This window comes from Phaeodactylum tricornutum, chromosome 3 (assembly GCF_000150955.2).
Source record: "Phaeodactylum tricornutum CCAP 1055/1 chromosome 3, complete sequence".
NCBI lineage: Eukaryota > Bacillariophyta > Bacillariophyceae > Surirellales > Neidiaceae > Phaeodactylum > Phaeodactylum tricornutum.
Window position 1 is genome coordinate 1,180,828 of NC_011671.1, and position 21,852 is coordinate 1,202,679.

The 21,852-nt window shown below is 48.9% G+C and overlaps 7 protein-coding genes across 7 annotated transcripts; 3 read left to right on the plus strand and 4 right to left on the minus strand.

The window, feature by feature from the left end:
- Positions 1 to 1,083: 1,083 nt before the first annotated feature.
- Positions 1,084 to 4,008, minus strand: PHATR_44169 (predicted protein). The gene has a single exon (XM_002186449.1). The coding sequence runs from the start codon at positions 3,824 to 3,826 to the stop codon at positions 1,127 to 1,129; it is 2,700 nt and encodes an 899-aa protein (XP_002186485.1). The 5' UTR covers positions 3,827 to 4,008; the 3' UTR covers positions 1,084 to 1,126.
- Positions 4,009 to 6,159: 2,151 nt separating this feature from the next.
- Positions 6,160 to 7,658, plus strand: PHATR_44170 (predicted protein). Its single transcript, XM_002186162.1, has one exon. The coding sequence runs from the start codon at positions 6,210 to 6,212 to the stop codon at positions 7,488 to 7,490; it is 1,281 nt and encodes a 426-aa protein (XP_002186198.1). The 5' UTR covers positions 6,160 to 6,209; the 3' UTR covers positions 7,491 to 7,658.
- Positions 7,659 to 8,010: 352 nt separating this feature from the next.
- Positions 8,011 to 8,583, minus strand: RPC17 (RNA polymerase C subunit 17 KDa; the record flags this gene model as incomplete). The annotated part of the gene is made up of 1 exon (XM_002186450.1): positions 8,011 to 8,583. One exon carries the CDS (start codon positions 8,581 to 8,583, stop codon positions 8,011 to 8,013), a length of 573 nt encoding a protein of 190 aa, XP_002186486.1.
- Positions 8,584 to 9,214: 631 nt separating this feature from the next.
- PHATR_33540 (predicted protein) lies at positions 9,215 to 9,682 on the minus strand (the record flags this gene model as incomplete). The annotated part of the gene is made up of 1 exon (XM_002186451.1): positions 9,215 to 9,682. The coding sequence occupies one exon, from the start codon at positions 9,680 to 9,682 to the stop codon at positions 9,215 to 9,217; it is 468 nt and encodes a 155-aa protein (XP_002186487.1).
- A 347-nt stretch (positions 9,683 to 10,029) lies between these two features.
- Positions 10,030 to 12,772, plus strand: PHATR_44171 (predicted protein; the record flags this gene model as incomplete). The annotated part of the gene is made up of 1 exon (XM_002186163.1): positions 10,030 to 12,772. One exon carries the CDS (start codon positions 10,030 to 10,032, stop codon positions 12,514 to 12,516), a length of 2,487 nt encoding a protein of 828 aa, XP_002186199.1. The 3' UTR covers positions 12,517 to 12,772.
- A 265-nt stretch (positions 12,773 to 13,037) lies between these two features.
- PHATR_44172 (predicted protein) lies at positions 13,038 to 14,493 on the minus strand (the record flags this gene model as incomplete). Its single annotated transcript, XM_002186452.1, has 1 exon — positions 13,038 to 14,493. One exon carries the CDS (start codon positions 14,491 to 14,493, stop codon positions 13,123 to 13,125), a length of 1,371 nt encoding a protein of 456 aa, XP_002186488.1. The 3' UTR covers positions 13,038 to 13,122.
- A 421-nt stretch (positions 14,494 to 14,914) lies between these two features.
- PHATR_33543 (predicted protein) lies at positions 14,915 to 15,694 on the plus strand (the record flags this gene model as incomplete). Its single annotated transcript, XM_002186164.1, has 1 exon — positions 14,915 to 15,694. The coding sequence occupies one exon, from the start codon at positions 14,915 to 14,917 to the stop codon at positions 15,692 to 15,694; it is 780 nt and encodes a 259-aa protein (XP_002186200.1).
- Between the last annotated feature and the right edge of the window lie 6,158 nt (positions 15,695 to 21,852).

A 21,852-nucleotide genomic window follows, 5' to 3' on the forward strand; every position in this document is an offset into this window, starting at 1 on the left:
ACGACGGCTTTCCCAACTCTGGTGTTTCACTGTCAACAACTTCTACAGTGACAATTCACACTTTTTCTGTTACATGCGACACGCTTCGTTCTCGTCCCACAATCCTCCCTCGTCCCACCACCATGAGGGGCCGATCTCCGTTCACCGTCGCTGGTGATGCTACTGCTACTACTACTGCATCTACGACTATTGCTGGTACCATTGTCGTATTACTGCTATCCTGTTGGTTACACGCCATCCCTACCGAAGCCTTCCCAAAATCTCCCGTCGTCCGAACGAGACGTATCGGCGGTGGCGGCGGGACACTCTCGTCCCGGTCCGCCACGGGCCCGCACGAGCCCGGCACGACCTACGCGTTGACCGTCACGTACGAAGGTCGGGCGTGTCAACTACACGTCCGGGACGACGAAACCATTCTGGCAGCCATGGAGCGATCGAAAGTATCCCGGGAGCTCTGTTTGCCGGAACTGCCAGCGGACTGCCGGCGGGGCAACTGTTTGACCTGCACCGCTCAACACGGGGACACCAGTCGCACGGAGCACTTGCGGCGCGGGGAAGACGGACTCGCGCCCTCCTCCTCCGCGCATGTGGCGGATCAAGGCTATGTGCTCACCTGCAGCAGCTACGTGACGGGCAACGGGGTGGTGCTGCAGCTCGGGGAGAATCGAAAAGTGTGGGAGGACGTGTACCAACGGCGGTGGCAGACGGAAGACCATCAGTTGATTGCAAGAGCTGCCAAGGCCAAGACTATTCGAATGTATGCCGAACGAAACGTGCCGGAATGGACGGCACAAACGGAACAGGTCTACCGAAAGAGTGAGGATTTAACGTGAGAGTGGCATCGTTCACTCTGTCCCTTTGGGAAACGTGGTACTTGGCCGTGAGTACGACGACTTTCACTGGTGGTGACCATGCGAATATTCTTAATCTCTGTCGAGCACTCTTGGACCATGGTGGTTTGCGAATGGAGATTTTACAGCTGCGCTTCATGGGGCAAGGGACGAAACCTGTATGCCTTGACCTGCCGACATTTCATTCCAGACGATTTCACAAAAATTGAAAGCTCTAGAGTTCACGTGTATTCCGTGTATAAGCAATTTATTATCTTCTACAGAGGAATTTGTCCTTACACTACAGGAGGTGGACTCTCCGGTTGAAAGCGCTCCAAGTTTGCGCTGGGCCATCGCGTCCACAAAATAGTGTTGATCTTTGGTCCCAGTGTGACGTGCACCAGCTGCTGGGCCCGCTTGCTCAAACGGTGAAAGGGCTTCCATCGTGTGGCTGCCGGCTTCTGGTCCATTGAAGTAACCTCGTGCATATCGTAACGCCACATTTGGTACTGATCCGGATACAGCTTCTGATCCTCCGGGTGGATTTCCAAGCGGTTCGTTTCCTCTGCTGAAAAGTTCAGTTCGACAAGGTCTCTCCCCCCGTCTTCGAGTTCGTTGAGCAAACCGACACTTTTGCGGCGGCGTTGCGCCATTAATCGCATCGTTTGCGTTTGCGTTTCGTCCTTCTCCTCCATCTGCAGTTCGTCCACAACCGAACGCCGCGTGGGCGGAACCCATTGAGACCGCACCGTGACGAGTCGAAAGTCCGTCCGACGCCGTTCTTCGTACCAGCAGTTCCAGTGGCACAGCGTGGCAACCGCACCGGGACGGTCGATTCGTGCGAAATCCGTACCGTCAAAATCACGACTCCCCGTCAGCCAAAGGACGGAATAACACGTCGGCCCGCGCAACAGCCAGACAGGTTGACCCGGGCGCGTGAGACCCTGACACACTTTTTGGGAAGGCTCCGAAAGCAACCCCAACCCCAGCGAACCCGTGGACCAGCCCTTCAGCGTAGAATGGACGCTTCCCGTCAAAAGTAAGCTCAAAAGTTCTATCGATACACATTCGTGTCCGGGAGGGCTGGTGCCCACCATGTTGGCCAGATCGGCTCGTGACAATCCAGTGGGGGGATTGTCGTCCAACCGTTTCTTATGTTTTTCGTCGCAAACACAGCGTATCAAAGGTACTTCCATCGGAGGTAGCATCTTCGCCCGGGAGCGTGCGTGGCGAATCATTCGGGCAACAGCCCCTTTGCCGTGAATCCGCAGTAAGGTTTCCAAAAACAGTGCGCAGCCGCCGGATCTCGTGAAAAAGGTCAGATTACTCAGTACATACGAATGCAGGTCTTCCACATTCGTAAACGACGTTTTGATTTGCGGAGTCCGATCAATACGACGCTCCCCCGCAAACCGTAAGTATCCTGTTGCCGGATCGGTATCCCACGAGCTTGTTGGACAAAGACGCAGTTTCCGGGCGAGTTTTTGCCATTTGCGTATATCCGCTGGTTTTTGGCTTAATTTGAGCGCGGCGAGCGCCTTGGATTTGCGGGCAATCGAGCTTTTGGCGGCAATCAACAAGAGTGACGACAAAGCGTCGGCGAGGCGTGATCCAAATTCGCGGCGGCGCTGCTCGGGATCGAGGTCCGCAAACGGCTTGCGCGAAGTGTGACAACTCACCGTAGTTCCTTGTGGAGCAGCGCCCGTGTACAGTAATCCGGTCACGATGGAAAGAAGGATGGACACTGACCGACAATGATAGGGAGGTGGAATGCGACTGCGTATGCTGCCTGTTAGCGGAACCTTTTTGCGCCAAGTAGTGTAGGCAATATCGTCTTCGTTCGGAGGCTGAACGACGAGACCCGTGGCACAATCGGACAACGCAAAGCTGCAGCCTAACCAAGTCCGGGGAATCCCGGTACTGCCGATATTTGACGCAGCGTTGTCATCGTCCGCTTCGTCGTCCTCGGCCACAATTATATTGCTACTACCACCATTGTCCACTTCGTTGTTGACGGTCGCAGCCTCGGTGGGCTCCTGCGGCGAAGGAATTCCCCATAAGAGATCCATTGGTGGCGATATCGGAATAGTGTTGCGCACGTCCGTGGGTTCCCACAACCAATCATTGTCACTCAAATAGCAGTCGTCGTCACTGTCGGCGGGGACATCGGGACTGCTGGTCGGATCAGATCTGCGTCGCTTCTGCGGAAGGTTGGCTAGCTTGCCACCAACCAGTTTCCACCCGCCCTCTTCGTCTTCGTCCGAAACCGAGACGGATTCCATATCCCGAGCGGCCAAAAGGACTGCCGCAGCAGCTCGGACAGCGGCTGCGGGGACTTCGGGTTGACCATTTGCGGGCAGATGCTGTGGTTCTGCTTGGCGAAGACGACGGACAGATTCTCGGATCCGAGCGACAAGACGATCGGCATCGTCACCCGAATGATGTCGACCAAAGATCTCCAAGAGATCGCGGTCAATTGCAATTTCTTGGAGTGGGTTGTTCCGACTGCGACGGGGACGATGCTCGCGAATCTCATTGTTATTATATTTTTCGTCGTGAGCATCGAGTTCGTCCACGGCAGGAATGTTGTTGATGACATCGGGTCCAGCGTGGTTGGGAGGTATTGCGGGGCCTTCCTCGTCGGCATCCATACCGTCTAGTTCCACAACGAGCTCGTCGTTACCCTCCTCGTCTGCTGCTTGGGCAGGATTCGCCTCCCCCGCTCCCTCGTGTGCCAGTAAGGCTTCCATGGGAAGACCATGGGGACGATCCCCCGCGGCGTGTGTCGCCACAAAATCGTCCCAGTACAGTTGGGACGCGAGATTCACGTCGCCTGCCGTGGCTTCCAGAACGTTACGAATGCGACCAATGTCCCACATGGTGCGTTCGCCAAAACCAACCTGAGCGGCAATCTCACGGATCTGCTGCAGGACCGCGTACACGTTGGCTTCTAGGGGGGCTTCCACGGGATCGTCGTCTAGTGCCGGATCCGCCATTCCTCGGTGCAACGACTAAAGAAGAAAACACTACGAAGGGGCTGGAATGTTCCACCGACGAGCACCGTGTATCGAATATTAACCAGTAACGAACGACGAGATTTTCGAGGCGGTACTTTAATGGAATGTCTTTCAAAGATGCTGTGGGTCTAACTGTAAGAAATGCTCACCAGCAATGATTGATTGTCCTCTGTCCCAGGAAAACGAAATCCTCTCCCAATGTCGAACTAACTGTAAACGAATAGGGCCTACGCTCACGGTATCGTACCCGTAGGAGAGCCTGCGTTGGATGTGTACCGGTTCGGTTCAGCTCAATTGCGATGCACACGGGCGACGGCTAGACTGAAAACTAAATAACACCGGCAAGATTAGCAGGCCGCATACCCAACTTTGCTGAGAATCCTGGTGTCAATCAAGTACACGTTCTATCATTGCCAAACGTGGGTGGATACAATTATGCGTATGCTTACTTTGTCAATCAATACATAGCCACGGCAACTGCATGGGAAGCAGCTTCATCCGTGGTTCTGTTCATAAACGACACTCCCAGGACAATCGAAAACTGCCGGATGCTCCCAGCTGGGAATGGATACCCAAAGTGTTGCTGGAGAGCTTTGAATAGAGTCCGGAGGTGAATTTTTCTGTGTGGTCACATCGGACTGTGCATATTTTGCAGTCCACGACACGTCCACACTGCACGAATATTGGATAGGTTATTTTACAAGAACAGTTACACAGAGTGGGCAAGATGAAGCGGAGGACAATCAGAACTTGAATCCGTTTCACTTAAGAATGTTGCTTAATTTATTTCACTGTAAGAATCTTCGAGCGTGGCTCAAACGCGCGCTCACATTGACATTTCCGAATGAGAACATTATTGCCGTTTGCTGCACAGCAACATTCATAATACCAGCATGGCGTATAATCAACTTATCGCAGCAACCGACAGAGAGACGTGATATGAACTCTTCAAAAGAAAATGGCTTGTAGCGCATCAAGTTCTATTGACGAGCAACAGAGAGAGTGTGGGGTGGCTTTCTTTCAGTCCATTTGTAGGAAGATCATACCAACGAAATCCTTGACATGAAGTCAGAGATTGTACTCCGCCCAGGGGGCGCATCATAAACTATTGGAATAGGGAGCGGTTGTTTTAATGTAAAAATTTCTAGCATAAATCGTAATAGCTTTGCTACTTACTCTTTTATCAGTCTCGTGCATATGTATTTCGGAATCTTTACTGTAAGTATCTCTGGTGTCAGATCGGAACAAAAACCCAGTATACATGCACCACACATGCACTTCCAACTAATACACACATACAATATATACACACACACACACAGAAACATACATGTACCATGCGATCGACCTCGAGTACGTACTGATTAGCAATAAGGTTGACGTTATCGGCGTCGAGGACGGCTTCTCGTGTAAATCGCACGCGATCAAAGAGTACGTTGTTGTTGTGTCGGGCTTGGTGGAGTCGACGCCAGGAATCGTCGGACACGGCGTCGCCTTGCGCGAGTTGTTCGTGCAAGTGACGCTGGGCACCGCGCAACTCGCGACGTTGGACGTCCGTGAGACCGGAATCGCCAAAGACGCCGGGGCGCTTGTGCGGTGCCGTCTCCGACGACGCGACGGTGTCGTGACGGCGTTTGTGCAACGACTGCGGTGCCGATGGACTCGCCGAACACGGTCTCGACGGACTGATTGCCATGACTATAGAAGAGACGAGGAAAGATGGAAGAGACTCTGGAATGAACGGGACTCTTCGACGACTACTGGGTGAGAGAGGAAGTAACTTTGTAACACTCCTGGTACAAAAATGGATCGATGCCAAATTTTGGTTTCGTTTCCGTTGTGTTCCCCTGTCGTTTGAACTCAACTAGTGAAAAGTCTACGGAGTTTTGGTACATTTGAAGTCTCTGTATCTATATAGAGACTTTCAAATAAGGAAATTGTTCACGGCTGAGCCGATGTGTCTTCTGAAAATACCATAAATACATAGAAAAGCACATAATAAGACCATACAACATAGATTTGATGCCTTTACTGTCGGCTAGAGGGGAATTTCCGGCAAAGTCTGCCGTATGTGACCCAAATAATCTAACTTACAGTTAGTCACATTGATGGGAAAATCGAGAATTCTCTTCACCGATAAATAATGATTCTCAGTTTAGCAGTGTGTTCCCAAAGACAATATCTGGACTTGCTTCAAGAAATTTAAAGAGCGGACCAATTACCTACTTGCTCTCTAGGTAGTAGAGACTCCTTGTACTGTTACAGAAGTCGAAAAAATCTGTCCGCCTCTGGAGGACCACAACCTAACAACCTTTTCTACGCTCCCGGACGCTTTCCCTACCTGGAATACTAGCATGCGACGATGACTTCTAAGGAACGAAGACCAGACAAGCACGGGTCTGATATGTGGCGGGGTGATGCACCTTCCGCAACGCAGAAAATCAAGAAACTAATGGAGCCGCATCGGGCTAAAGGAGCGCTGTGGAAATGGCTCATGCTCGGCTTGGGCACGATGCTCGGTGTGGTGACAATGGATGTTGTAAGGAAATCGGCAACAATCGCCCAGACTACCGCTATTCCTGTCGAAATTCTTGCCCCCTTGATGGATACTTCTACCAGTAGCACTATTATGAGTGTCGAGCTAGTGCCTGGGATGAAGGAGCTTCCCCGTGATTTCACAGTCACCGATTTCCAGAAGCAGCTCTGGTGGGGAGAAGCGATCCGGGAAAGCGACAACCAGATCATTGTTGAAACAATCGAAGTTGCAATCGCGTATTGTAGTTCAGACCTGAATCTAATTTACGAATCTGTTCTGAGTCAAGTACCCAACCAGAAACAGGCGACAGTGAAAATAACCGTATTGTCCAAATGTGGGAACGAAGCGGACGTGCCCAACTTTATTGAGGATCCTCGTGTCAAGCTTGTTGAAGTTATTCCGTTGCCCAATGTGGGCGGATGCGATTACGCATATGCCTATTTTGTCAATCACTATGTTGCCAAGACAACTCCTGAAGAAGCGGCGTCGTCCGTGGTTCTGTTTACAGAGGACACCCCGAGGACAATGGAAAACTTCCGAATACGGCCAGTCTACAAGGGATACCGAAATATAACTGAAATGCTTCGGATTGCGTCGGGAGGTGAATTTGCCTGTGGCGTCACACCAGACTGCGCATATTCCGCATTTCACGATACGCCTACGCTGTATGAATTTCGGATAAATGGTTATGCAAGAACTGTTGTACAAAGGGGGCAAAGTGTAATAGAGGACAACAAGGACTTTAATTTGCTCCGGTATCAGAATCTTAGAGAGTGGCATGAAAAGGCTCTCAACTGGACATTTCCGAACAGTAGAGTTACTGCTGTTTGCTACGCAGCAACATTCATGATCCCAGCATGGCGTATACTCAACTTATCGCAGCAACCCATAGAGCGACATGTTATGAAAACTCTTGAAAAGGAAATGGCTCGGAATGTTAGTAGCTCAATTGAAGGGCACTTTTCGGAGAGAACATGGGCTGGCTTTTATTCGGTCCCTTTGGATGAAGACCATACCAACTTAATCCTTGACATGAAATCAAAGATTGTGCTCCGACAGGGGGCGTATCATGGACTTCTCAAGAGCAATAGGGAGCGGATGTGTTAGTGCAACAATTTCTCGCATAAGCTGAGATGCTTTGCTGGCTAGGACCTATTTCGCTATTATGGAATCCGGATATGGAATTCCATCTTATATCCGGGCCGCTTTACATTTATTGTAAATGAGGTGTTTTAAGCCTAACAGTCAATGACAAAAAAAAAACGCAAATATGCTATTTGCGTTTTTTTTTGGCAGTAAATATCGATTTTAAAGCGGCCTGAAGCTTAGCCAGCACAAACATATGAGAAAAAAGAAGCAGGCCCGAACTCGTGCCACCTTGCACGCACCATCTCTGTTTTCGAATATCCCCAGTTAGCTGGTCACAGCTAGATCCTCACACCCGTACTCGTTTCTTCCCGAATTGATTGCGTATCCGTACATTCTAGACTTGTTTATTTGTTTTAGGTACCTATCCCGTTCACTACATGCAATTCGAGACCTACTATGCTCAGAGAACAGCGCAACTATCAGTCAATTGACAGTGAGCTTGTGCAGGAACTTCCATGATCGTTTCAGAAAAAAATTGCTATAACATGCCGGTATCTGGATACTCTTTCTTAACTACAGGCGATGTCGTCATAGTCCCGTTGGGAGGCGAGGAAGGGTCTCCCTTTTCTCGCTTTACTCCGTTGCTGGCGTCGGAGATTTCATCCTTGCGATACGACGCCACAATCCTTAGCAGTTCTTCCTGATCCTTTTCCGGCATCCGGGCGTGCAAATCCTCAATCATGAGATGAATTTCCACCGGTTCCGTCGGCATGAAATTCAGTACTTGCAAAGCCTCGGCTTCCGTCAGTTGAAAGCCCCGACCCACAGTGGTACCGTTCGTACTGCTGTTACTGTCGTCGTTGCTGTTGTTATTATTGCTCACTCGTCTCTTGTGACTGCGCAATACGGTTTGCAGTTCCTTCCGCCGCGCACGGTCCAGCCTCGTGCACGGAGTGGCACGTAGATACTCGCACACTTGCGATTGGATCCAATCCCGATGCCGCGTACGGTAGCTGGGTCGTTTCTTCGACGCCTTAGCCTCGGCGACACGTGCTCCAAGAATATCCAACACCTCCGCATTGCTGATCAGTACGGGCGTCTCCTCGGCCATTCGTTCCGGTCCCAATCGCGTCGTCCAACCGGGGTCCTTTCGATCCGGGTGAGCCCCCCTGCAATCCAATCTCGCTCTTTCCCCGTGCGACGTTTCCTTCGCTGGCCTCGAAAGTGATCAACAACCTATTCGATCAGTATTTTTTTGTACGTGGGTAAGAAGTTCTGCCACAGATACTTTCAAATTTCCAAAAGGGACCATGGTTCACTTGCGGCGTACATCGGCTTCGCTGGTTTCGTGGTGAAAAACGTTTTATTTGGTTTGTCGCGATCAAAACGGGCCCAGGACGGACCGAAGTATTTTTTTCACAATCATAGCCAGCTACGGAAGTCGGTATCTCGCTAGAGAGGCAATTCTATAGGAATTTTTTGCCTAGAGCACGAATTTGATTCCGTGTTTACTAATCGGCGACAACAATCATGTAGAGAAAACCAGTATTTATTTGAAATATCTTTTGTTCTACGGTACTCACGCGGGAACGACCTGCCGCGACCGTTTGCGAGCACTTGAAATAGTGAACCGATTGGTGCATGATATAGTACTGACTTTTCAAGCTAGCTAGATACGTGCGAAGAGCAATGGCCACTGTCGCTCGAGTCCCCAAATTGCAGAATTCTCTCAATAAGTAGTCTCAATCCGGGATCGGCCTCGCTTTGAAATGCGACGAAATGAGTGCCATCACCAGGGCTTTGAGATCGAGTGTAAGATAGTAAAACGTCTGGAGTCCCTCTGGATCGTTCCATTTTTGAATATCACCCAGCGATCTAATCTCACATGCCGTGAACGCGATATGATGGGATCCGATTTTGCATTCTAGCTCTTGATGGCCGGTGGATCTTTCGTCGGGTTCTTTCCACTTGCTATCGTCCACTTTGGTAATCTCGCTGACTTCCACTAGGCGTCGAAATTCCTCAACTACCGCGGGGCTAACGTAGACTTCTTTCCGAATCAGATCGTCGTCCTTGTAATTGGAGTTGTTCGCGTATCGAAGCTTTCCCGACGGGTAGAGTTCAAACTCGAGGAATTCTCTGCCGAATTTGCCCTCGTGGCCGACGTAGTATCGGAGGTAAAAATCGTCGTTGGGACTTGGGTCTGTCATGATACAAAACCCCGAAAGGCCATTGAAAAGAATGGTGCAAGAGCGTCGTATTCCGAATGATTCTATTGACCATCTACACCAAGGGCAAGGGATCTCGTAAGAAAGCTTCGTTGTGTGTCTCGGGGTTTTTTTTTCCCATTTGGTCGTCGCGTGTCTTTTCTGACTGCGCATAAGATCCGAGTTAGATCAGAAATTCGGGAGTTACCGATGACAGGCAGACGGCCCAAAACTCTCTGCCCTACTATACCGGACCCTGACCGGTTTGCAACGAGAAACAATTCCAGTCAGGGGACCATGGCGAAGGGATCTGTCCCGGACGTTTCTCGAATAGCAAAAGGATTCCATGGATGGCTCTTCGCGTTTTATCCTTACACAGCGAGATCTACGCTACGGAATCAGTAGCTTGCTTGATTAAAAAAATGAATAAAGATGAAGCGTTTCTCGCCGAAGAGTTGATGCAGATCTTGATCGAACGCGGCTACTTCCACGACGGTATCGAGCCTGTTCAATCCTCGGATGTTGACTTGCATTCCGATTTTCCCACGTTCGGGATCGAAAATTCCAGTATAGTGAGAACAAGCTCCGGAACGTTCGTAACCCTCGAGCGCCTTTGTCTCGACTTTTGGGAATATTTTGAAAAGAGAGCGCGTGAACTCTGCACCTACGACGAGGCGGCCATGGCTCTACATGTTGCAGTCCGCGACCTCCGCCGTACATTGGATAATACTGTCAGATCTTCGAAGACCGCGTCTCTGCTCGTGATCAATGACCATTATCTCACTACCGCAAAGCGCATAGATGATATGCTGGACGAAAGTCTGTCGTTGCTGGATTCGAATTTCGGTGGACGCGCTTTGGTGTCCGAACTGGTAGGAAAGTCTTTTCACCTTCCACTCAGTAACTTTCTGCAGCTTTTGGAAGATCGCAGAAGATGCTTACCCTACGATGTGGAATTGCGACTCCAAGATAATGGTTCCAAAACTTTGGTTACGCAACGCTATCTAGCTTTGCTGCGGTCGCAGATCTCCTCAGCCTTTGCCGACTTCACGGAACCGACATCATTGGTCTCTGTAGCCCGTCGCCATTCGTGGGAAGTCTGTTGGATGAGCGACATATTAAAAGACATCGCTCAAGAGCTCCCGGGGGCGCTGCATGGCGATGATAGCTATGTGCCCCACTCCTTCACTCAGCAAAAGCATCAGACAGTGACCGATTCTTTTGCTTCGAATGGATTCGTTTCAACGACCTTGTGTCAAACTGTCGCTATGCTGCCGTCGGAACTCAAGCGCATTGTTGCTTCTTCTTGTTCTGAAGCAATAATCTTGGAGAATAGCGTTGTTCACCCTCTTATGATAGTCGGTCCTTTGGAAGGAGCTACCCAAGACTCGATTGAAATTGACGGCTGGCTCGACTTACAGCAGTACATACCGGCAGAACTGCTAGCCTATGAATCGGACACAAAAGCCCTCTTGCAAAATTGTATTTTGTCCAAGCTGGATGAAGGTTCTAGAGGCGTCGCTGCGATATCAAAGTTAGCAGCCGTTTTCGTCAGTCAAGGTATGATCGCTAAAATTTCAAATTCAGTTCTTCCCCTAATGATCGAGCCCTTCGCGAAAGAACGAGCTAAAGCTTTGGAAAGCCAGCATGGACAGAGTGGAATCGCGTCTACCAAATCAAAGCGCAAGTCTAAAAAAAATCTTGAAGCCTTGTCGAGCGATAGAACTGGATTGCCTTCGGATACAATACCGTCCATGGCCGACATTGTGACTTTGGTATTAAACGCCTACCCAGACATATCCGACTGGGTGCGAGAGACTGGTGCTATGGGAAAGGCGGTGTTGGAAGAAGCTTTTTGCTCGTGCGTTACTGAAGAATTTCGAGCATTGTGTGAAAAGTCTGTCCAAGCTGAACTTCGTCTCTTGCGGTCTTCACGGATTACGCGAACCAGCGCATCCATGACGCAGAGTATGGAAGGCGCATTCGAAGATCCACAGTGCTTCGCAACCTCCTGTTATGTGATTCAAATGGCATCCAAGCTTTTGCAGTATCTGGCTAAGCGTGAGGTAAAAGCGGAAGCCGTGAACGCTATGCGGCAAGATATCCTTCGAGGACCTTGTGCTGATTTCTGCCGTCGGCTAACTGAATACTGTCTGTTAAAGAACGAAATTGTGGAAGGCATCTTTTCATTTGACGCAGACTCAGTTGAGTCGCACTCTGCCGCCGAACTCCCTCACTGCTGCTTAGCGGTTGATACATCGAGACGGCGGTACTTTCGAACACATTTGACATGTCACCCAGATGCACAAGGGAAGCCTCGAGATCCTCTTCCTACACTTCGCACCACGCTCCCCGGTAGCATTGGTATGGCATTGACGCACCTGTGGATACTGTGTGGGGGAGATTGCTATCAAGGTGGTACCAAGAATGGACAACCGAGCCCTCCTGGCAACTTTGACGCTTTTTCTTCACACGCGGAAGAGAATTGTCTCACCATCTGCGGTCTTCCTTTTAAGAAACTCGACAAAAAATCAGAGAAGCAATTGCTGTTTGACCGGCGGCTACGGCTGAGTCAGCAGCTCAAAGACTCTATCGATCCGGAAGTAGTTCTCGAGCTAAGCACAATGTTACTCTACCAGTCAATCAAGAATTTGTTTGTCTTCGGAGAGAGTGTCCAAAAATCTCTATTGAATATGTTGGTCACAGAGCGCAAGGTCTCAGACGAAGTCGCTACAGGACTTCAAACCTTGGCCACATGCATATCCGTGGGTAATGTAGACACCGAGAATATGAATCAAGTTCGCGAATTTGGGTTGAGTCGCTACGGATCAAAGTAAAGAAGTTGATAGTAAGCCATGCCTCGCATTCTCGCATAAATGTACCTTGGCTTCCTTTGCATTCTTGCTTTGGTTATCACATACCGAATTTACTTCCTTTCATCTTTGCACAATCAAGAGAGACTAAAGCGACCATTCCGCTACAAGAAGACACTTGAGCAGGCTAGTCGATTTTGCCAAGCTTCTTTAACGGACTGTTTCTTGAGTAAGTAATCTGTTTTCAACTATAAATTAGAATCTTTGATGAATCTGTTTTGAACCATAAATTAGAATCTTTGATGATGTTCCCAATGGGAACGTTATTCCTTTGTATTCCCCTCCCAAAAGAAGCTGTGCACTAGCACTTTCTCCATCTGTGAACAGCAGGCACTCTATCAGATACCCATAACAAAATCAATATTGCGATGGGCCAACACTTTTCCTGCAGTACCGAAAGAGATGGCTTGGGTAGCTACGGTGTCGCTTAACTTTTTTTAATAGATTTACGTCCAATGAGGGCAGAGCCGCAAAACGTGGTCCGTGTCGCTTCGAGACCACCTACTCCTAGAAACGTTAGACTCGTTCAAGTCCGGCCCCAAAACTTATTCCGTTGAGTGCCGAAACTCACTACTCCGGTGCCTCGCTGTCCGAGACGCAAGACGTTGCTGTGCTTCCTTCGGTTTGAATTTTTTCTACAAGTACATCTAATGGGATCATTTCGAGCGACTCACCCCAATTGGAAGACAAAACTTCACCGTTGAGCGAAAAACGAACGAATTGTTCCTTCGAGTCATGGTCATCGACCTCAATCAATTCCATGACAAGGTAGCTAGCGTAATCGGGCCAGGTTGCCGGCATTTCCAGTCGATAAGCGCACAGCAAACCAATCAAGGTCGAATCGTGGGCACTCCAAATTGTTACCGGCGGCTCCGACGTAAATTTTTGGAAATACGAAAGTTGCTGGGATACGAATCGATTCATCGAAAGGTAAGCCAAATGCGGCTCTTTGAGATTTTCGAACCATCGCCATGCTACATGCTTACTAATGGCTTCTTGATCTTCCTTGGTAATTCCCAAGGGGAGTCGATTGCGTACGGCCAAACACGTAGTTATTTCTGCCAACTGGTTCCATGCCAGCGGTTCCGTTTCGATGGAGCTTTCTCCCGCGTGTTCCTGAGCGACTCCGAAGGAGACTTCACGGGCGTCGGATGCGAGCAGATTGTGTAGTACTTGCGTAACACGAGCCGCTAACGGTGCCATTTGGCGTTCACGCTCGACAATGTAGTCCCGCATTGCGAGCCGATCCTCGAGGAGCTCCTGTTCTTGGGATCGACGGGGTTGTGGATCCGGAAGCATCCAGTTGGTATTACGGACATCAATCGATATAGCGTGCTCCGTGCCGTCGGGAAACAAACCCACGAGTAGACCTTGAACCGATTGAATCGTCCGGGAAAAGTTTGTGGAAAAGACACGAATGTTGTCCGGACATAGGGGACGTGACGGCTTCCAAGCATGCGGATAGTGTCGATTGCCGTCTTTGTCTATAAAGTAATCGTCTTCATCCTTTGCTACGAATTTTTCTCGCAGCGTAGATCCGACCTGAATCATTTGGAGTAAACCGAGTTCGGTAAGTTTCCCGAACGGTCCCCGACCGTTGGCTTTGTGCAAATTGGCTTGGGAGGATTCCACCAAGGCCGTGTTCGATGAAATCTTTGTCAACAACGCTTCCGGAATGAGTGTGCTGGACCAGAAAGACTCGTCCTTTAGTGGAGTAATCGGACTACGATCACCGTGACGGTGTACCACTTGGACCTGGAGAGTGCGATAAATCTTCCGGGGTCCTTCCGAATCCTTTCCAAGGGACGAGGAAAGCGGGGGCCGCTGATTCATTTTGACGGAGCGACTGTTGGAAGTCGCAGTCGCTGCGTTTACTTGGTACAAATATGGCGCTGCCGAGCCAATGAATGCCAGCGAGAAGAGTCTCCGTACGTTGATCATGGTATGCCGATGGGTGACGTGCACCCCTGAGGTTTACTGCTGTGTCGGTTCTACCGAAATTGTGCGCTCTCAAAGCTATCCATCTTGCGTATGCTAGAGGGGAAAACGAGTTTACATTAGCTGTTTGTATCGTAGGGACGCACCTACGACAAGCCGTTTATTTTGCAGAAATTTTTGCCCGTGCGGATACCAGAAGTGACGTCATTCGGCACATTTTGTGTTCGTTATGGAGACGAATCAATACCTTCTCTGCTGACAGTGATGCAATACGTACTGGGAAAGCTATGCAAATCGTTCTTTCCCACCATGGTAACTGGCTGGCTGTCTGTCGGCCTTCATGACTGACTGACCGTGTACTTCACTGTCAGTTCCACAATAACAACCAAAAAAAGAACGGCTACCGGAACATACGTGCGGGGCCATGTCCTTTTCATATTCACAAAAGTTCTCCATCGCCCTCGTGCTTTGCTTAATCGTGACAGTAAAGAGTTTTAGAGTCTCCGTTTCTAGTGGCCGTCTCGCTAGCGCGACCAAGATTTGCGTCTCCGAATCCTCGACGGATAATGTCGACATTTCCTCCGCATTCAAGGGTCTCGACCTGTCTCTCGTCAAACCTTTGGGAATGATTCTAGAAGAAGTCGAAGAAGGAGCTGCCAAGGGAGTCTTTGTTAAAGAAGTAGCCGAGGAAGGCTCGTCGGTCCCCTACGCTGACGAAATTGTAGGTTTAAAGTTAATCACCGTTGCCGGAGAAGACGTCACGTCTCTGACATTCGATGAGGTCATGGACAAGATCATCAATTCTCCCGAAACTGTGGATTTGCGACTCGTATCGATGAATGAAATAGATAGCGTTGATGCGGAAGAGGACAGTGCACCGGCTTTTGAAATCGGAACGTCGGTAACCATCAAACTGCTACAGGAAGGCAAGGATGATCTCGACATTGAGACCAAAGTTGGTGACAATCTGCGACAAGTCCTTCTGGACAATAGCGTAGAAGTCTACCAAGGTATGAAGCAAAAACTCGGTAACTGCGGGGGTGGTGGACAGTGCACCTTTTGTGCCTTTGATTTCGTTGACAGCGAAGGTTGGGCAGAACGGTCGGACTACGAAAGCCAGAAACTGAAAAAAAATCCCGACGCCCGTCTCACTTGTCTCAACAATATTCAAGGCCCGGTAACGATTCGAAAAGCAAAGCGATAAATAAGCCCACACTCAACCAATACATTCAAAATCCTATCCTATCCTACAGTATTCTAAAACATTTCCATGCTACGTTATGTATCACGTGGTCTCGTAGCCTTCGGTAATACTATCGAGTGCAGAAGGTCGTCCTTTCCTCTTCATGCGTCGCTTCAGAATAATTAGCTTTTCTCGTGTCGCGTCGAGCTGGTGTGCGAGCTCGGTCGCGGCGTGACTTTGTTGCGCGACGGCCCGCATAGCGCTGGTTTGACAGCTCCAATGACGCAACACTGCTGCCTTCGTGACCGTCTCACGTCGCTCGGTAACACTATACAACAAACGAGCTGCTGCGAGCTGACATGCGCTCTCCGAAGCTTTGTCTACCTGAGCGGCGGACGAAAACGCTAGCCCTTCCTGGATACACTTCAACTCCATTTCGGCAGCTTCTTTCCAAGACACTTCCTGTCTCAGACGGTCCTCCATTTCACGGACGAAACGGTTCATGCCTTCTAGTTTCTGTTCCAGCAAATCTCGTTCCGATTCGTGATGTATCACCAACTGTTCCAAGTCCGCGAAAAGCTGGTCCTTGGCTTGTAACGCGTCATTTGCAGATCTGAGATCGTCCAGTAACGAATCGATTTGGGTTTCCAAGGCCTGTACTACCTTGTGCATGTACTCAACGTCCAATCGTGAAGCGTTCTGACAATGATTTTTGTTGGGCGACAAAACTTCCTCCTCCAATACAACCTTCATTTTGTTCAGTGCGTCCAAGACAGGAGATGATTTGGGTGATGTAGGCTTTCTTTTGGCGTTGGGAGTCGTCTTGATAGGAGAGAACTCTGCTTGTCTTCCTCGCCGAAGCTTCCACTCGTTAAATTGCCCGCGCTTGACTTCCAGATTGGAAAGACCTTCAGGAATTATGCAAGACAATTCATCCAGACACTCTCGAAACTTGATGAGAAAATTGTTGGAATCCTCGACAGATTGAGCCAAGTCCAATGCTTCGACACTTTCGCGTTTGAACGCTCGGTTACCAAAGGATTCCAGATCTGTAGAACGCGCCGAGATCTTAGAAAACGTGTATTCTGCATGCATAAGAATATCTTCAGTCAATTGCACTAGCTGGTCATCCACAGGCTCAGGATTGCTCAGAGCGTCCCCGCGGTCGTGGTACACAGCCGTTAGCGATTCCAACTTGGCATTTTGCCTCTGTAATTCAGATTGCAATTTTGCAACCTCCTCAGATTTTTCTTTAGAAGCCGCGGCTTGGCACTCAGCCTGCAGCGCCGCTTCCTGGAGAAGGATGTGATCTGATTTCATCCGAGCAATAGTAGCATTGAGGACTTGTAGACGAGCCTTCAAGTGATCAGCCTCCATCTGCTTAATTTCAAGCTCACCATGAAGATCCATTGAATCTGAATGAAGGTTTTCACGGGCGCTTATGGCATCACGGAGCCGAATCTTAGTCTCATTCGCAGTACTCTTCATATTGCTAATTTGAGCTTGGAGCGAGCCCACTTTCTTCTCCGCTCCGGTTAGTTGCCGACGTGCTTGGCGTAACTCGTTTCGTAGTGAATCAGCTTCTGACTTTGCCTCGCATCTTGCTGTTTCCAGAGTAGCGCATTTGATTTCGAGTTCTTCTATCTGCTTGACCCGAAAATCCCAACCGTTCTCGTTTGTATTGTCCATTTTCTTGATCGCTTCTTGAAAATTCTTGATTTGAGCTGACAGAGATGTCATATTTCGTTCTGCGGTTGCAGCTTGGGTCTCGAATGCAAGTATTTCCTCTTTTTGAGCGGTAACAACACGCGATGCCTCGGCAAGCTTCGCAACTAAATCTTCCCGTAAAAGTTCACTGGCTTTTGTTTTGGATCGCAGCTCCTCAAGGCTTCTACCGATAAGTTTTATTTGCTCCTCTTTGTGTAAGAGTTCCTCGCACTTTATCCCTAGTTTTGACTCCAGATCCGCTGTCTTTTTCCTAGACGCGTTGTTCTCAATAATTAGCTGCTCAAGACGCTGTCCAAGGGAAGCTGAAGTCTCGCTAGATTTTGCTCGGAGATTCTCCGCTTCTTGACGGGCGTCATTGAATTTTCGAATCGATTCCAATAACTGCTTTTCAAGGTCAGAAATCGTTTCTTCAAGACTTTCGATCTCTATCTTTGTCTTGGAAAGCTGCGCATCCTTGCTACTGAGTTTGATGTCGGCGTCGTTCTGTACATGAGACGCCTTCTCAAGCATGATTTCTAAGCTTGCGATTGCAGCTTCGGCCTCTCTTAATCTGTCTGCCGAATCGTGTCGCATCTGCTCCATAGATGCCGATAAGACTTGGACTTCATCCGCTAACGATGCATTACGTGTAAACTGCTCTTCAAGCTGCTGATTTAAAGTCCTTGACGTTTGCTCAGAGAGATTAGCTTTCGTACGCAGAGACGAAGCATCAATGACCATGCTTTCTCTATCAGCCCTGAGATCGCGAAGTCGGTCTTCAACTTGGCCATTAACGGAAACCAGGTTTTCTATTTCAGTGGTCATCAATTTTAAATCCTCTTCCAGCTTTAGTATATGCTCTGATCGACGTTTTACCTGCGACTCGGTACATTCAAGCTGCGCCTGCGATGAAAACAGCTCATCTTGAAGGTCTCTGCATCTTCTCCGCAAATCTGATTTAGAGAGGTCTTTGAACTCTTCGGAAGCACTGCTGTCAGAAGAAACTGAAACATTTGCATGCTTATCGTCGATTTCGGCCCTGAGATCAGCTAAAGTACCATCAGCTTCGTGCATCCGAGATTTTAATACGTCATTTTCAGCTAAAAGATGCTCTCGTTCAGCTCTAGCAGCATGAACACTTTCCTCTACTTTGCAAAGTCTCTTTTTTAGAAGTTCGCTTTTTTCATCGGATTTCCGCAAAGCTATTTCACTTACGTCCTTTTCTTCAGACAGACGTTGGACTTCTAATAAGTGTGCTTTGGAAAGCTCGATAAGCTTTCTACCAGTCTCGTCGCGTGTACTGTCGAGCAGCGAAGACAGATGCTCCACTTCGTCGTGTGACCGGGCCAGAGATTCTCGTAGATGATTGAGCTCCATTTTCGTAGTTTCCAGTTCTTCTTTAAGAGGATAGAGATCTCGAAGCTCTGCATCTTTATTTTCCAGTTGAATCGCAAGATGTGTCAGCTTAATCTCAAATTCCTGTCGTTCAACGCTGGCATTTTCAATTTTCTGCCGAAACTCGACTTCCCTTTGCTGACGCACGCGGTCGAAGTCAAACTCTGCCTTTTGAAGCAAAGTATATGCCAAATCGGCTCGTTCTGTTTCTTTTTTCAGAGCTGCAACAGCTTCTTCTTTTTCTCCCGAAAGCTTTTCGTCCTGCTTCCGCAGAAGGGCTTCTGAAAAACGATGCTCCTTTTTCAAACATTCAACAACAGCCTTCAAGTCGACTACCTCCAGCCGAGATCGATCGCGTTCTTGCTTAATTTCTCCAATCATGTTGCGGTACTTGACCACCTCTGTAGATAGAAGGCTATTTCGGTGGTCCAATTGATCTCTTTCGGTGTTTGACCTCGTTTTAAGTTCCTGGAAAGACTCTCTTTCTGCTACAAGCTTCTCCAGCGTCTGTCCGAAACGGGATTCTGACTCGGTTAGGCTACGACGCAGAGACCGATTGAGACGTTCGAGCTCAGAATGTTTGGTCTTGATCGCTGACAATTCCGTTTGGCTCTCAATTAGCTCCGAGGCTAAAGAGTCTTTCTCTTTTGAGGAGTCTCGAGCAATCTCCGTGAAACGCTTCGACAGCTGAGATTTTTGTCGCTTGCTCTCGCACAATTCGTTTTGCACTGTTTTCAATTCGTCTGTTTTGACGTTTAGTTCTTCTTGTAGCTTGTCGATTTGAGCGATTGAGTTTATGTGATCGAGCGCTTTTGTGGAAAGAGTGGCGTCACGATCATAAACATCACTCCTCAGCCTGCCGATCAATATAGAAAGTTCTTTGTGTTTCTCCTGCATTGTCTTGATCTCACCCGATGACACAGCTTTCGATTTTTCGAGAGAGCGCACCTGCCTTCGCAATTCGGCAATTTCATTTCTCGACTCACATAGCATTGCATCTGCAAATTCCGACGAATCTCTGATCATGACAGCCGCGTTTTCCTCCGTTTCTTCACGCAGACGACCAAGCTTTTCAATAAGTTTGGAGCGTTCCTCTTCGAGTTCCGTAATCTTCCTAGCGCTTAATTGGTGATCAGATTTTGACCAGCTGAGTTCGGAAGCCATGCGAGCAAGCTTAGACTGCGCGGCTTCAAGTCGTGACGAGAGTGTAGTAAGTTCGGCATTCTTTTTCTTCATAGCAAGTTCGAGATCTTGAATTTTAGTCGACGCATCTTCGGCTTTGGCCGAGTCTAGATCGGCTAACGATTTGGCGGTTGAACGTAAGTCTTGAAGCTCCTTCCTTGCAGACTCAAGTTGTGATCTTAACCAAGACTCTTCTCCGGATGAATCTTTTAGCGCTAGAGACAGGTCATCCACCCGCTCTTCGAGAGACCGGACATCGGACTTTAAGCTCGAAGCCGTTGATAGAGCACTGTCTAGGGATCTTTGTTTCTCGTCCAGTTGTGCCGAAATCTCCTGGACTTCTGCTCGTTGATGCCGGGATTTGTCGTCACTAGCAGCAAAGCTCTTAGCGATATCTCGCGCCTCCCGGAGCTGCACTGCCATTCCGGCCCTATCTTCCAGAGCGTCATCTCGCTCGGTTGTTAATTTCGATACTTCGCCGACAAGTTGTCGTTTCTCCGAGAGAATTGCAATGATATCTTCTGATGTATTTGTTTTCTCTAAGACAACTCCCTCCAACTCCATCGCCTTGCGCTTCAAATCGGTACGCATGGCTTCGAGACCTAGTTGAGCGTCTTCAAGATCACGAGTTTTTGCAGCCAGTTGCTCATCTTTTTTTCGAAGCATTTCCAATAACTCTTTCCGGGACGCAGCAGCAATTTCATTGAAGCTTCGACTCTGGATCTTCACCGATTCGAGCTCTTTTGCCAGTGCTGTGTTTGATGCCTCTAATTGATGAGAGTTCTTTTGATATTGCTTGGCGGACTCCATGGTGATATAAAGCTCAGATTCAAGCTCCTCAATTCGGGTAGATAGCAGGACTTTCTCACCGTTCATGCTCATGGCAACTTCCGGCACAGTTAAATCGATCCTGTCTACGTTGAGATCTTTTCTGAGTTTATTGTTCTCGGTCTCGAGCTCTTGGATGCGGCACTCTGCCTCAGTGAGTTGGGATTTTGCCGTAGCTAGCTCCAGACGCGTATCTCGAGCAGATTCGGCCAAAGTGTCTCGCTCGCCCTTGGTTGTTTCAAGCTCCCTGGAGAGTTCATCATTGACACTTTGAACCTCTCGCTCGTGCCTATTTGAAGTCTGTATCAGTCGTTCGAACGACTCCTTTTTTTCCTCCATCAGTTTAGAGTGTAGAACAGCACTAGCTACCACCTCTTGAGACTCGTAAAGCTCTCGTTTGGCCTCCTCTAGACGAAGCCTAGTGTCATCGACCTCGGATTGAAGTTGCAGTAGCCGTATATCCTCTCGATCTAACTCTTTAACCTGGTCTGATTCGTCGTCGATTTGTTGTGAATTTAGTTGTGTTCCTTTGCTGGAATCATGAACCTCATCTTCAAGGCCACTGCGAAGACGCTGGACCTCGATTTTTAATATCTGTTCAGCGGCCTTTGACTCCGTAAGTTTTTCATTTAACTCGTCCACACGAACTTCGTTTTCGCGCAGGATGCTGGACCTTCTCTGCACTTCTGCAAGTTGGGTTTGGCGTTCTTCTTCAAGAAAATGCAACTTTGATCGAAGTTCGTCAACCGTCGCCATGTGCTCTGCTTTCTGTGTTTCGGCAACTCGAAATTGGCCATCGGTCTCATCCTTCTCAAGTTGCAAACGCTCTAAAAGGGCGCTCTTGGAAGAGAGCTCAGTCCGGGTGTGCTCAAGGTCTTCTTTTGCTTCGGAAAGAGCAATTGATAGGCTCTCATTATTCGCTTGCGCCGTTTCGAAATCCTGTACCAACGCCATATTCGTGGCATGGACTGCGTCGCGTTGTGACTCCAATTCGGAGGATAACGAGTCACGCTCCTGTTCAGCCTGGCGAAGCCGTTCCTCAAGTTGCCACGCCTTGTATTCAAGGG

Excerpts from the sequence above, each read along its gene's own strand:
- PHATR_44169 (XM_002186449.1), bottom strand. The coding sequence starts at position 3,826 with ATGGCGGATCCGGCACTAGACGACGATCCCGTGGAAGCCCCCCTAGAA.
- PHATR_44170 (XM_002186162.1), top strand. The coding sequence starts at position 6,210 with ATGACTTCTAAGGAACGAAGACCAGACAAGCACGGGTCTGATATGTGG.